The sequence below is a fragment of the Grus americana genome, chromosome 5 (genome assembly GCF_028858705.1).
Source record: "Grus americana isolate bGruAme1 chromosome 5, bGruAme1.mat, whole genome shotgun sequence".
NCBI classification, from domain to species: domain Eukaryota; kingdom Metazoa; phylum Chordata; class Aves; order Gruiformes; family Gruidae; genus Grus; species Grus americana.
In genome coordinates this window covers 29,143,752-29,159,184 of record NC_072856.1, presented here as the reverse complement: position 1 = coordinate 29,159,184, position 15,433 = coordinate 29,143,752, and the positions used below count along the sequence as shown (strand labels likewise).

The window sequence follows — 15,433 nt, the reverse complement described above, 5'->3', positions numbered from 1 at the left end:
AAGGTTTCAACTGCAACTCCTCGCAACCTGGGGCTGGAATTCCCAAGCTGACATTGCTATCGACAATATTACATTTGGACTGGACTGCTTCACTGACGGTGAGCCACAAATGTTGCAGAATCCCTTAAAGAATTTGGGTAATGTAATCAGCATCCCGCAGATCCAGGACACACATGCTCTGTTCCCCTCACAGAGTGCAAATGGATCGTTTGTGTTAGCTTTTACAGCACAATGCCATTTTATCTCAGGCCTACTGAAGACTGCAAGTAGAGGTAATTTTACAGTGTGTCAGAGTCTCCTAGTCCTTTTTTTTCCTCTAATCTGGGATATCCTGTATCACATAATTGAGACCTGTCTGTGTCTCTTGGCAAGAAACACAAGACTTATTCCTTAGCCTCTTAAGTGGAAGGATTACATCACACTGTTCTTCGGCAGTCCCTGCTGAACTATGCACCCTGGCGATTGATAGCTGAAGAGAATTTATTGAAATCAAAGGAGAAAGTCACCATATTTTAGGAGAGGAAAGGAAGAAAATAAAGGAATAAAGTGACTTTCTGACAGTGACGTTCAGATTATTGCACTGTTTGTTCTACCCTGCGAGGAGGTACATCAACTGTCACTGCCAGCTATATAACAGACGTGCTCTCCTTTGCTTCATTACTGCGAACATGACTGACAACAATATATTCCACTGAAAAATGGAGCCAGTGCTACCCTCTGAAGCATGTTAGCAAGAGTTGGATTTTTTTACCAGACAAGCGGAAAGAGGTTGGATACTTGAACTACTTGCAAATATTGGAAACTGCTGCCTTCTTGTCCCTGGAGAAAAGACCTATATGTTCTGTTGTAAAGGAACTGGAGAATACGCAGCACTTGAATAGTGACTTCTGTTGCAGACAAAATGTGCGTCAGCGGTCCTATGCCACTCTTCATGTGTCACCACACCCAGTACGTCAGCATTTAGGGTAGTGACATGACCCTGCAGAGGCTAGCGGCAGCCTCACATAACATGTTGGAAGGCTTATGTCTAAACAGACGTGTTAAAAGTTCGTCAGCAAAAGCCCCTTTTCCCTCCCACCTTTGTCTGATTCAGTCTCCTGTTCTCTGTCCCTTTGTTCTGTGGGCACTGAAACCATGCTTCTATAAAACGCTGAGCACGCACATTTTCATTTGAAATTAAGAGGAAGAGATGTTCCTTGATGGTAATGTCATTTGATCACTCCAGGTCCTTATCACCCTTGGCTCCCAAACACTTAGGGATCTCCATGCTAACACTTTGCTTTGAAATCTTTTGAGGAAACTGAAGGGGGTGATTCCAGATGCTCTTGTGCCAGCTGATGTGCACCCAATTGCTGGAGTTTACTGGCCTCCAGAGAGCAAATACAGCCTCCAGTTTACTTGCAGACATTTTGCTGGCACTGGTGTAGAGATGTTTGGCAAATAGGTGGGGCATAAATGCCACTGCAGCCATGTTATCAGACCTTGTCCATTAGACTGCCCAAGTTACTCCTCATGTTCAATTAGTATAAATCACACTGATATCCAGGAGCAGCTGGCACTTACCCCATCTGAAGGTGTGACCCAGATATGTGTGACTCATGCAGAAGACAGACATCACAAAGGAAACATGTTTCTCGGAAGATTTGCACTTGCCGCTGTTCCTTGAATCCTCTTTGCAAATTGACGTTTTCTCGCCTCTGAAAACAACCCCCTTGCATTTGTCTTCTCATGACTTTAATTCAGTTAGGTTGCAGAGAAGCCCAGCAGCTCTGCTGTGTTTTCAGTAATGAAATTATTTCTTCTGGCAAGGAGAGATTTCAGATGTCAGAGATGGAGCCAATTAAGATCCAAGCAGTGAATTCTTTGCATGAGGGCAGCAGGAAGGATGTATGGCAGGAAGGAAGAATTTGCTGCTTGCTAGGATGTAAATATTATTTTCTCCATCTATTTCAATCTTGTAGCTCTACAAAACCCAGTGCAGACTTTGAAAGCACTGCTTGTCTGAATGCAAGCTGGGAAAGAAGGTGAGGTTTTCCATGTACCTCAAAACCAAGAGGAAAGAATCAGTAAGATTTAGGAGGAAAACAAGTGTGTAGTGAGGACAGCTCAAGGGACATCAATAAGGACAAAAAACAAACCGACCTTTCTTTGGATGGCAGCTCCTGGGCAGACCCAGATGTTCTGCCTGTGAAAAAGGTGAGATGAAACCACGTTCTGGTTCATAAAATCACCTTGTTTAAGATGGTGTCACAGCCCAGATGACATGGGTCTGGCTCGTTGTGAGAACTTTTAGGCAACAGGCATAAAGATATTTTATCATTTTAGTTAACTAGTGCTTTCAAAGGAAGAGGTCTGAATTTTCAGTGTCTGTGAAAATGTGGGCTGGCATGGCAAATAGAGTGCTGATTGTTTCCCTTCTCAGTGCTTATGTGGTCACTGCTTCTACTATTATCTTTTGGTGCTCTGAGCATTATATTGTTCCAATTAAGATCACAGGTTTGTGGTCTATCAAAGTGCACTCTACTGCCTTGGCCTACAGATTACATTTCATTCTGTGCACCTGTTACAATTTCCCAGAAAACTGGTTTATAGATGGCAAGACTGTCAAAGAGAGCTTTTGTACAGTGTATCTCTAGTTCTTGACTTTGGCATCCCTGACCCAGCAAAGTCTGGTTTTGTTGACCTGCCAGTCTCATTGCTTGGGGTCAATGGAGGGGAATGGTTCAAGTCTCATACTGCCTCATTTCACTGATTTAAGAAGGTGTTGACTAGAAATGCAATAGATCAGCCAAAGGGAAGACAAAGGGTGAAGCTGGTGCAGCTTCCTCATTCTCTGTCCCATTCCAGGACAAACTGAAGAGGCTTCCAGGAATCCTCCAACCTGCATCAGTAAGGTGAGATCTCTGAGGAGACCATGCACACTTTGAGAATCCTGTGGGGCACCTTACTCTGATTAATCCTGGCCACAGGCCCAGTATATCTTTTTTCATTATAGTCCTAGAGTCAGAGAAGTAGGAGCTCTTTGCCTGTAGGAGATGCCCTTTCTCCTTTACAATTCTCTCTGTCCCTTTTCAGTGTGGAAACCAACAGCATTAGCTAAGTCCTGGAGAAAGGAGTCCTGTGCTCGTCATATTTTTCTGATATAGGTACACCTTAATATGAATCAAGTCTTGTTCCCTTCTATTCACTTACAGTCAACATGTTGGCTGTCAGAGGAGGGAGTGGAAGCTAAAATGGACTGGAGCACCAGCCCCTGGATCCCAGGGCTGCTACACATTTGTAGAAAATGCCATCTTACAAATTCATGTCTGACAGTGCATGAAATATCAGCCTTCTAAGAGTTAATGGCTCATGTGGACTGAGACATGCTCAGCCTGTCTTGCAGCTTGTCTGCTGCTGAGCACGGAGAGACAGAAACTTTCTTCTAGCTCATGAGGGTTTGAGACTGTTTGGAGAAAGAGGAAAGATTGTTTGTTTGGAAACAAGGCATTGCCTTAGGATACTCAGTTGAGATGCTGCAAAAAAACCCATGTAGAAACACAGACTGACTCTGTTTCAGAGTGTGATTTACATTCCTTCACTCTGGCAAACATAACCAGACTTCTTGTACGTCTCTAAGTATCTGAAACTGTTGTGACCTTTGGGATTCATAATTCAGTGCAGGCCTTGGGAGACCAAGCATCTTTTCTGGCCATGCATTATCTTTTTCATTTGGTTTTCCTTCTTGTCTTTGATTCAGATCGTTTGTTTTGGGTTAATTTCATTTTTCACTGGCTTGACAACTCCATCCATTGAAGTTCTCTATCTCAGTATGAACAGAGCGTGTCAGTATAAAGCTCCCTTTTACTTCCATTCATCAATGCTTTTTCAGTCAGACCTGGGGGGAATATTCTCAGGAGTAAAAGCTCAGCAAGGTCTCCATGCTCCAATTAGTTATTTGGCCTTTCTGACACAGCTAACAAGGGTGTTAATTATCGCTATTTAGAGCAGTGGCTTTGCAGCAGAGATAATTGTCCAGCTGGAACTGAGTGAGTCTCTTTTGAATAGACCATCAAACAGCTGTTAGATTCTCACAACTGGAACAAACTGAAATATTTGTAATGTTTTTCAACGAATGAAAAATGTTCAGTATTAAATTGAGGACTCATAAAATGGAAGGCTCTCCTTTTTCTTATAGAGGTTTTCCAATCAAAGATCTGCAGAAAAATGGGTAATTTAACTATTGGAACAGGATACTTGCAGATTATAAGGCAAGGGCTTAGTTACTACTTTTTCCTGTTGTAAGGCAGCTTTGGTTATGCATCGTGTTCTCAATGCATTCAGATGCTTTGGATCAGCAATCGCTTTGAAGTCCTTCCTCTCTAAGAAAGGGCTCATTTTTAAAGGACTCTTTCACTGGTCAGAAAGGTAGCATTTTGCCCTGTATTTTTTCAAAAAAAGTTTGTCCAAAAATTTATGACTTGTGTCAAGGGTTTACTGCTCTTTCTTAACTGTGTATGTTAATGCGACATATCGTTTTATCTGGTATTTTAATTCTCTAAACAGGGTCTGAGGTGCTCAAAGTTGGTTGCTGAGAGGGGAGCAATCTGTTAGGCTTGTTTACTTACCATGATGCCATTCAGAACCAAAGATACCAATTTTTGCTATCGCTGTCCTTTACACCTCCACTTGTTTGGCTGTCCAGAATTGTCACCTGGCCCTTTGAGCAGCAAAGCATGAATACCTGGTATCTGTTCTCCCACACTATGCTTTTCCCAAAGTCTCTTGCGATCACAGCCACTGCAATTTACTGGCCAAGGAGTTTATCCTGCAGGTGTGCCTACAGGGTGTAACACGGAGAGTTTGTGTTCATGTCGAGTCCCACTTACTTCAGCACAGATGCAAGTAGCTAAGCCAAGACATAGGTCCAAAAGAATAACAAAAAATATGATTGTTTAAAACCCCTTTTCTGCGCAAGATATTGTTTACTTATTTTAACCAAATGGCTGTACTTGGTTCATTCATGTGATCTTTAAATTTTCCATCTCTTTTTTTCTACCATTCTCCCATCTCTCTCATCCATTCTACAAACTATTACAGGAAGACAACCAAATCATTTTGCTGGGAAGCGCCAGTACCCACGGGAGATTAGTATCCTGGATGAGCATCTTCTGAACCCCCTGGAAGAGCCCTCCCTCCCAGGTAGATGATTCAGTACTGAAAACCTGTTTCTTGACTGTAAGAGGTGGCTCCCTTCCCATCCTCTGCATGTGATCTGCCTGTACTATAGCAACAGAGCAACTAAGAATAATCCATCCCAAAGATGTGGAGACCATGTCAGGTAGTCTCTGTTTGGTGATAGGGTAGCAGTTTGGTGGAGCCCAGTGTAGGTAGTTAGGGCCCGGCGGCCGGAAGATGTCGCGCTGTACGGAAAGATAAGACCCCTCTCTTAATAGCCAATAGTGTTTAATTTACGACGTAAGCAGACGGATGTGATGTTGTAAACCTAAGCTATATAATGCTCTGTTGCCCACCAATAAACGCCATTTGCCGTCCACCACATTGGTGTCTGTGAGCTAATGGACCGAACGACCCGGGGTTGGTCGTCGTGCCGTTCCTGAACCAGGTCGTCACGCCAACGACAGGCAACAGCCCAGCTCACCAGTCCTTAAAGAGCAGGACCTCTTTAAAGAAAAGCAGAATCTTTAAGTAAAGAAGATTTAAGTAAAAGCAGAGGCTGCCTGACTCAAATTCAGAGTGCACAAAAGCTGGCCCAGGAGAGAAGGGTGTAGGGTGGTACAGAAAGCTGGGGATAGGCAGAGATTTGCTGGGACTTGGTGGGCGGTGAAGCTGAACCTAATGGCTGGAGAATAGGTATGTGAAGGTGAAGATCCAGGGAGACAAAGTGAAGATCTGGAAAACCACTGAGGAGAAAAACTGGATGAAAAACTAGGGGAACAGGGGACACTGGGGACCAGCTCACTGATAGCGGTAGAGACTGCCACTCTGGAGGACAGATAACTGTGTGGGTGAGAAGAGCTGTCTAATGGAGGGCCTGGGGGGGGAGGTTGTACTTGAGGCTGCTTTGCAGCCAGCAAATACCTGTGTGTGACTGCACCACGTCCCAAAGACTGTGTCTACCTGAAATGTGACAATCTGTACTGCTGTCAGTTCCTCTGTTAGCCGAAGGGCAGAGATTTCTGTAATGTAGCTAACACTCATACCCCAGTGATCCCTCTGGGATCCTCGCAGGATGACATCTCTTGGGGAGAGTTTTTCTTGCCTTTTCCTTTAAACAAGATTAGAATTTTTTTTTAAAGGTTTGTGATTTTTACTGCTATTTTAATCATTCAGAACTCCTAAATGATTCTAATTCTGACTCAAGCCCCTGTGCGTGCACTACATCATACAGTTTTTAGATATGTTATTGAATAGTTTTATTCTTAGCCCCATCTTATTCACTGGACAAGATGGATATGTTTGGATCTTGGACAAGGGTTACAAAATGGAGGAGATGGTAGTCTGCTGCATTGTTGTAGAAACAAAAGAATAATGCTTAATGAGAGCCAGGAAAAAGTTTGCTTGGAGGAAAAGGGCCCCTACTGAATGTAGTAAGAGACTGTCCTCCCAACTGTTGCTGCTGCCACAGGGTTCTTGTGCAAGCCTGAGAAAAATCAGCTAAAACTTTCACCACCTTTCATAGATGGTCACTGGTTGTAATGTCAGGTATTTTCAAGTTTTATTTTTGTGTATATGCTTCAGTTCCAATTTGGAAAGTTGAGTGATATCTCCTTCCTTCCTACTGGCATTGAGAAGAGAAGTTCGATAATGTCTATGAGCCACTCGGGTAAACCCCCTCAGAAGTTCCTTCCCACTCCCAAATGATGCATTAATCTGCAGTCCATGAGTTATTAAATAGCGTGCAGGAAATAAGAGGGGGGGAAAAAGCAAACAGTGCCTATATGCAGAGCACTAGTTGTGCTATGACTAGAATAAAGATGGAATGATACGAGTACTTTGTGACCATATAATTAAGGGGAGTATCTTAGTGGATTGTATTATGAGGGAGCCACATTCAAGTTGAACAGAAAAATTTAACTTTTGTATGTACTGGCTTTCAAGTCCTCAACATTGTAAATGCAAGTTTAAGCATTTTTTTGTATAATTATAATCCATAAGCACGTGATCAAATAGACAAACTGAGTTTTAAAGCCCTGTAGATAGCATATACAGCTGCAACGTGGTCTTTTTCATGATCATCTAGTTTTTATGTAAAAAACATTAATGTTCTTTGTGAATAACAATAATGTGAATTTTGTTATTGAAGGATCATAAAGGAATCATATCAACACAGTTTGTTTGTTTCAATACAACAAATACAAGCCCTTTGGTTGTATAGTTCTGTGAGCTATTTCACGCGTCTGAGAAATAAAGGGAAGCTCACATCTGCCCCAACTCTTGCTGTTTTGGTCACAGGAGACACATCTGTTGTTCTCTGGTGGTTCACGACTTGTGGTGCCAGTGGTCCACGTGGGCCAACTCAAGCTCAGTGCGACAGCGCCTATAAGAACAGCAACGTGTCCGTGACTGTGGAGAAAGAGGGCAGGCTCCGGGGAGTGCAAGTCTGGAGAGTGCCAACCACAAACCGATACAGGTGAGTATCAGCGTGTGCTGGAGAGGCAGTCGCGTTTAACTGCTTTTTCTTTGTGGAGTTTCAGCAAGCATAAGCGTGGAACCATCTGTACTGAGTGGGTGAAGGGGGCGGTGAAGTGAGAGAGAAATAGGAGTGCTAGCTGTAGGGATCTGTGTCTGAGCTACTGCAAAGCGTGGAAGGGTGGAGTGGTGACTTAGAAGAGATCAGAACAGAGGTGAGTATGGACATGTGGCCAAGTGGAAGTACTGCCATCATTTCAGTCCCGAAGCCTTGGTCTCCTAGATTTGGCTATACCAGCTCATGCTATTTGTTCCTGAAATCTCTGTCCCCGGTGCTCTAATATAGAGTTGGTTTATCCTCTTGAGCAGCCTCAGCTACGTGGGTCTCAGACAAAGAATAGCCATAAGATGATGCAGCAGGGGAGCCTGCTCTGAAGCGAAGCCTGTTTGGAAGTGCAGACTGGGGAGAGCTTGCAGATGGAGTTGTTTTGGGGATGAGAAGTGTGAGATTTGCCTATTTAACTACCTACTTTTTCTTCCAGGATTTCTGCCTATGGAGCAGCCGGGGGAAAGGGAGCCAAAAACCACAATAAGAGGTCCCATGGGGTCTTCATCTCGGCCACCTTCCAGCTGGAGAAAGATGAGCTGCTGTACATCTTAGTGGGGCAGCAGGGGGAGGATGCCTGCCCTGGGGTGAGGGCTGCACAAGCACATGTGGGCAGAGACTTTGCAGATACGATTCAGTGAGATTCAGTGGATGGCTTGGGGTTTGGTGATGAAAGATAGAAATCCCAGAATCCAGCAATGAAATCCAGTCAGGAGACTGGGAAGAACCAATAAACCAAGTTAGAAAGAATCTCAAAACAAATATAAAGAACTCTGAAAAGAAAAACAATCCCAAAATGCACAAACAAATATGAAGCCCACAGGAACTTTGCTTTAAGCTCTTGGTGTTTGAAATAAGTTCTTCATCAGCTTTCTTCTGTTTATTTTAAGCATGGAGCTAGTAGGCGAGAGTTGTGCTCCCTCTCTTATTTTTCCACAGCCTAGATTTCTTTCTGTCTGCCAGGATTTCAGACAATTTACTATTATTTATGGAAGCATCCAGCAGCGTTGTGGCTGCACTGTGTTAGATACTCTCTAAGCTTAGAGACAAAGGTCTGAATCCAAAGCTTATCAAAACCGGTGGAAATCTTCCCACTAACTACAGTGGCCCCTGGATTAGGCATTTGTAACGACAGAAGACCCACTCATGAGAAACAGAAGTTGATGATGTGAATGCTTACGTACGTGTCCTCTAATGCCAGACTCAATGATTTGAAAGTCCTTTTATCACTTAGGATCAAAAGTTGCCTCTTTTCAGCATGAATTCTTTGGTATTGCCTCTTTCCAGAAATGTGATCTGTCAGCCTGTGCGCAGGCACGAAGCTGGTTTCTTTTCTCCCTGCAGACAGGCTGCTGAATTTGGGGATGCATACGCTATTCTTGTAGGCATTCAAAGTTACCCTTTACCTTGCCCAGAGCATATGACGCCTTACCCAGATACTGCAACAGATTCTAAAACCAACCTTTCTTCACTTTAGATAATACAAAAATTGTGTCTATCTAAATAAAAAATACAGTTGTATATCTGCAGTTCCTTCTCCAGTGCATTCTCTAGTCTTAGGTCATAATCTGCAAAGTTGTCCATTATTCCCTTGCATTTCATGACTTGTTTTCCAAATTGCAAAGTGTAACCCAGCACTAACTAGCTCCCTTTGGCAGATGCTATTGGAAAAAGTTTCTGTTCATTTTTCCCACTTCCAAAGCCCGACTTTCTTTGGCTTTGGAAATCCCGATGAATCTATATGTTGGGTAACTAATGTTTGTTTTCCTTTCTCTGAAGAAGTTCTGCAGCTCCAAACCTTCGTTCTCTCTCCTTAGACGCACCCCAGTTGCTTTTCCCTGGTCCTCAGCTACCTTGTCATCTTTTGTCCTCTTCTTTGAATGAGAGGATACGGGCAGTAAAACTGGCACCACGCTTCTGGCCTAGATATGTGACATGGCCCACACCAGTAGGGATTTCACCTGCACTGACACAACATAGCAGCTTCTGAAATCATTCAGACTTCATCATCTGAGACAAGCTAGGCAGATTTACAAAGCCATTGAAACTCCTGGAACCCAGTGTCACACACACACACACACAAAATCTAAGATGGCCAAACTATCTTTACTTTTTCAGCCTTTTCAGTGCTCTCTCGTATTTAGCTGGAATAGGAAGCTGGGACTCCAGATTTCTGTTCCAAGATGTGTCAGTAGTTCAGTCATAACTATGTGCAGATGACTTCTGTCTGTTTTGTGCATTTATGACGACCTTGAGAAATACCTAATAAATACTGCAGTAAGGAAGTTCTGAGAATTAATCCATAATTCAAACATATTTTAATGTTCTTGGGCATAAGAAGTTTTAAATATGCAAAATATGAATTATGTGATATCAGTAATGTTATTGCTGTATTGCTTTGGGGTTTTTTTCTGTGAGCATTTGTATTTTCACTGGCATGTGTAATGTGAGTTTGCAAATCAGAGGTAACAGATAGATCCATCCCTCAGCTGTTGGTCCTTGTAGAAGAATTCACTTTCCACACAGGTTGTATACTGATTTATATATGTCTGATATACATCACAAACAATATTATACTGAGACATACAGACAGATCTCAAGAGTTGGACTTTGCTGATATATAGGTGCATCTCTTGTCTCCTTTCAGGGCAATCCTGAAACCCAGAAGATCTGCTTAGGGGAGTCATCTCTCATTGAAGAAGATTACAAAAAAAAAAAGGACCCGAAGGACTGGGTTGGAGGAGGTGGGGGTGGAGGAGGAGCAACCTACATCTTTAGAGTGAGTATTTCCTCTTTGCATCCTGTCTGAGCAGTGTCCAGCAGAGCAACTGGCTTTCACTGTCAATCATGGCATATGATACTCAGTTCTTAAAAAAAGGTGATGGAAAAGGAGTCTCTCTCTCTCCCCCTGCCCGAATCCTTCTTTCTCTCTTTGTCTTTTTAATTTACATTCTTTATCTCTTTTCATATCCTTGATTATACTTATCACTGTTACTAAGCTACATGAACTGGTTCCTCAATTCTTGACAGCTCATGTCTGGGAATCACACCAGGATCCCACTTTAATACTGGCAGCAGTCCTACCAAAAAAAAACCCCAAACCCCTGGTGTTCAGTTAACCGTTATTTTTGTACATGGAAACACTGTGTAAAACATTTTTGTCATACAGTTATGAAACAATTGGTAGCATTGCCCTGGCCTTGGGCCACTCTTCTTTGAGATGCTTTCATGCTTTTTGATGAGTTTATGTGAGTTCACATATCCAAGGGATGTGAAGTTTTTCTGATGTTTGATGGGGGGTTTTCCAGCAGAAGGATGGGATTTTCGAACCTTTGCTCATCGCAGCAGGAGGAGGAGGAAAAGCCTACCTGAAGGCTCAGGACAGCTCCCTGGATGACGTACCCCTGGAGCAATTTGAGAACAGCACTGCAGTACCTGGAGTCAGTGGCAGGACTGGGGCAGCAGGTGAGATGCTCAAACCACACGGGGTCTGAATCAGATGGCTGAATACACAGGTTGTCCCGTAGACATGAAGTGAGGGGCTTCTCTTTGGTCTTTTTGAGTTTTTCTGTGGCAGTAGATGTTAGAAATATGCTGGTAGTCTATAAAGGATGTCTTCTTATCTGGTGTGTCACCAGATAAAAAGAGAATGCACAGGACAGGTGATGAGCACTCCAGTAGAGGCTATTCCAAAGGAGGGCTCCTCTCTTCTTTGAAATGACTCAGTGGAAATGATATTTGAGGGATGAAGCCCAGTCTTCCACACTGTAACAATGGCCTTTGAAGAGAAAACTTTTTCCCTGTTACTCCCCTGAAACCCTAACAACGAGAATTATATTGTGGGAATTATACCAGAAATGGAAGTTTATTTATAATCTTGTAACAGCTGTGCCTAGAATCCATTCCTAAGAGACAAAAAAGTTCTAGTGGTTCTCCATCTCCTGCTGTAATAGCCTTATAGAGGGGCCACTAGAGGGGTATGAGGAAATTCAGTTTATTTTTTATTTCCCTGGGGACTTCAGCATCTCACATGGCCTAAAGCCCTAACCAGTTATCCCAAAGGAGAGTGGTGGGCTTCTTATTTCCTTGATGCCACTAGAAACTGGTGCTAAGGTGCTGGTTACGCAGCACGCACCACAAGTTGTGCATTAGGTTTCCACTTTGTTATTATCCGTGGTCGCAAGGAGCTTGTCTGTGTATTCTCTTATCCTTAAAGGAGTTAACTTGAATGTGGCACTTAAGAAATTAATATGGGCCAATCTTTGTCTCTCTACAGTATCTCTCCTACTTTACTCTGCTTGTGCTTCCCTCACCTGTTCCTGTTTTGTTCTCTCACTCTCTGACTGTGAAGGTGGAGGTGGTGGCTGGCAAGATGAGACTCTACTTCCTCAGGCTGGGAAGTCCCTTCTGGAAGGTGGAGAAGGGGGTCAAGCTTGTCCCCAAGCATTAACCAAGCTCCAGTGGGCCACCTCCGGTGGTTTTGGTGGGGGAGGAGGAGCTTGTACTTCTGGTGGAGGAGGTGGAGGCTACAGAGGTAGGTCTGTTGGAGGAATAGTCACGCTGTCTAATTTTGTGCACTTCAGAGCACCTGCAGTTAAGGGCTAGAGCTCTTAGTGCAGAGGTACACTACTGCAGAAGGTGATTCACAGGTACTTCAAGATGAACGGTATGAAACCTGCCTCACTCTCTCTGCCATCTCTCTGTAATTGGGGAAATCAAGGTTATAGAAGTGTTTCTATGTGATTTAGCATTTGGAAGGTTTGCTGAATCACCCCTTCTCTCATTCCCACGTTGCCCAGAGAAAGTGTTTCATTTCCTTTTTTCTGTTTAAAGTAAATACATTTTTACTTTGCTGAACTGAGAAACCTACATTGGAATAAGTCACTTCACTAGCCTTGGTACTGGCTGAGTCAAGTGAGCGTTATCCATCAAGGGCACTATACATATTAATATCACTGGAAGGTTGCAGAGTGACCCCGGGTGATAAGAGTCAGCAACAAATGCAGCGCTTCAGAGACGTCACATCTTTGCAGCATGCAGCTCTGCTCAGCTAGCCATACTCTTCTTTCCCCAGGGGGGCATGCCTCTGATAATGATGATATCACAGCTGGTGGGCAGGATGGCATCTCTTTTGTGAACCCCATTGGAGAGATCTTCTTACATCCCCTGGCAGGTACAATATACTTCTTACTCCTCTTAGTTCTTTTCTTCCTCCTTTTTCCTTCCTCCTCTCTATTTCCTCTTTCCTGCTCCCTCTCCTCCTGTCTTTTCTTTTTATGCATTTAATTCAGGTATATTTCCCTCTGCTGGCCAGATCTTTAGCTGTGGTCATTTCTTTAAATACATCCGTAGTGCTCTGGGACCTTTCTCCTCTCAATCTCTAAGCCAGGAGAGACACCAGTCATCAAGTTTACTGCACATCCTCAGTCCCAGACATTTCCAGGTCAATTCACTTCAAGACCTCTCTGTTTGCTTGAGGGACCCAAATTCCTTCTTCCCTCCTGGCCATCCTAAGGTTTTTGACATGTGGCTACACTGTGTTGGACTAGCTGCTCTGCTGCAGAGAAGGGGAGAAGTTGTAGGCACCAGCTCTATTTTTTTCCTTATCGGAACAAGATGGGAAAAGTTAAACTAAACCTTCTTGTGTCTGGTTCCTCATTCAGCCATGGAGAGCCATGGAGAGGTGGAGGTTCAGATCTATCTTAACTGCAGCCACTGCCACTCAGACAACTGTAAGCGAGACCCTGACACCAACCTGCCAGTCTGCCAATGTGAGATGGGGGCTGTGCTAGCCAACGACAATGTCACCTGCACTGGTAAGATGTGAAGTTTTATCCTCATTGGACAACATCTGTATTCTTTGTATCATCTCTCCTCCTGGCTTTTTTGATGGTCCGTTCCCCAAGTTACAGCTAGTGGCTCCAGTGAACACAGTGTTATGAGAAATGTCAGTCAAACATATGACTGAAAATTCCTGATGTCCTTTCCTTACATGCTGAGCTGCCTCTCTGTCACCACCTCCAACATTCAGGTTTGGATTAGGTAGAAGGTAAAATATCTGTAAAGAGACACAGTGTAAATTTCCTGAATGGGCACAGTGTATCAGATAGTTAAGCGTAAATACCTCTCCAGTATCACATACCACCTACTGCTGAGTTATTTAAGCCACAAATTACTTCCTTCCACAGCAGTTTCCCACTGTGCCTGTTCAGCGGATGCCTGGTATTCACTGCTATTTCCTGACAGAGTTTCTTGGAACTCCAAAGCATCAAGACTGTAGAGCGTTTCAACTTGTAAGCAGTGATGTTACCCATTTATAAAAAACTGAAGAATGGATAAGAAATCTGTGGTTTATCAGTTTTCTATCTTCACAATGTTTTTAAAATTATTTAGGTATTTTTTCAACCTCCAAGACTGTAGAAGGATTGGCTGTAATTTTTATAAGATGGTCTGGCCATGATGTCTGTATTGTTTTCTGAAATAGGAGCAACCATCGGAGTAATGTTTTACAACAACCCTGGTTGCTTTCTGATTAATGCACCTCTGTTTTTCTTTTTCCAGTGCCCCAGGGCCCTATCCCAGAGGGACACCTGCCTCTTCCACTCCTCCTAGCTGTGGTGGCTGTGATTGTGGTGCTTGGAATGATCCTCACTTGCGGCAGCCTATCTATCAGTAAGAAAGACTTAGTCTTTATCACCCTTTGACTTGGCTTTTCCCAGTTAAATTTGGCAAAAGATGACCACCCAACCACATGCCACTACTTTTAATACTTGGAGCCAGAGGGTTGTGCTCTCCCAATTAGATCAGGACAGGGAGAAAGAAGTGATAGAAAACATCACCGCCTCGTAGTTAGGCACAGGTATAGTCCCAAGGGGCAAGGACTGCTCTGTACTGTATTTACTGCAGAGAAAAGAGCTTGGAAAGCCCTCTTAGCAGGTGTTTCTTTAGTGGCCACTGTTATGTAGGCTGAAGTCACAGTCTGTAATTGAACATATAATTCATTCAGGGAGAGGGTGTGCTTTTGGGGGCTCGATGCCAGCAAGGTGTCTTGTAGAGCACCCTTTCCTCAGCCAGTGTACAAAGAAGCAAAGGAAACCTAAGTTGCTCCCAGGTGATTAGGACTCTGCAGGAATAAGACTGCATATCTGATATTAAATCCCTACAGAGCATGGAGAAGAGCATGACACTGGTGAGCTAAAGATGCTTCTTGAGCATTTATAATTATGGAGTTGGTTTCTTTCAGTTTTGTGTGGCCAGCATTATCTTTTCTCTCCAGTTGTTGATCTTGTTTGTGCATTTTTATTTGCCTCCCCACCTGCAGTTTACCACCTTAAGAAGCAGCAGCTGGAAGGAGCCAGAGCACGACTGCAGAGCCCAGAATATAAACTGAGCAAAATCCGCACATCAGCCATCATGACAGATTACAACCCCAACTACTGCTTTGCAGGGAAAGCTGCCACTCTGAGCGAGCTGAAGGAGATCCCACGGAAGAACATCTCTCTGCTTCGGTAAGGCTTGCTGCAGGGCTTGCTCTCTGGCACAGGAGAGGAAAGGCAGCCTGAAGCAGAGGCAGAGGAAGGGCTCACGTGCTTGTTTTACTCATCATCAAGTATTCAGGACAAGAAAACGAGGGCCACCTGTCTGACTAACTGGAAAGCACCTAATCCAAGCCAGACAAAATATGACAGATGCGAC

At 43.6% G+C, this 15,433-nt stretch overlaps 1 protein-coding gene across 2 annotated transcripts in view; it reads left to right on the top strand.

Annotated features, from left to right (window-relative positions):
• Positions 1–15,433, top strand: part of LTK (leukocyte receptor tyrosine kinase) — a 108,360-nt gene that overhangs the window by 69,736 nt on the left and 23,191 nt on the right. For both annotated transcript variants that reach the window (XM_054828571.1, XM_054828572.1), the window contains 11 exons: positions 4–98; positions 5,080–5,181; positions 7,456–7,633; positions 8,175–8,325; positions 10,386–10,517; positions 11,047–11,203; positions 12,090–12,272; positions 12,813–12,911; positions 13,402–13,554; positions 14,300–14,410; positions 15,060–15,246. In XM_054828571.1, coding sequence (XP_054684546.1) covers positions 4–98; positions 5,080–5,181; positions 7,456–7,633; positions 8,175–8,325; positions 10,386–10,517; positions 11,047–11,203; positions 12,090–12,272; positions 12,813–12,911; positions 13,402–13,554; positions 14,300–14,410; positions 15,060–15,246 — 1,548 coding nt within the window. The remainder of the gene's footprint in view (positions 1–3; positions 99–5,079; positions 5,182–7,455; positions 7,634–8,174; positions 8,326–10,385; positions 10,518–11,046; positions 11,204–12,089; positions 12,273–12,812; positions 12,912–13,401; positions 13,555–14,299; positions 14,411–15,059; positions 15,247–15,433) is intronic.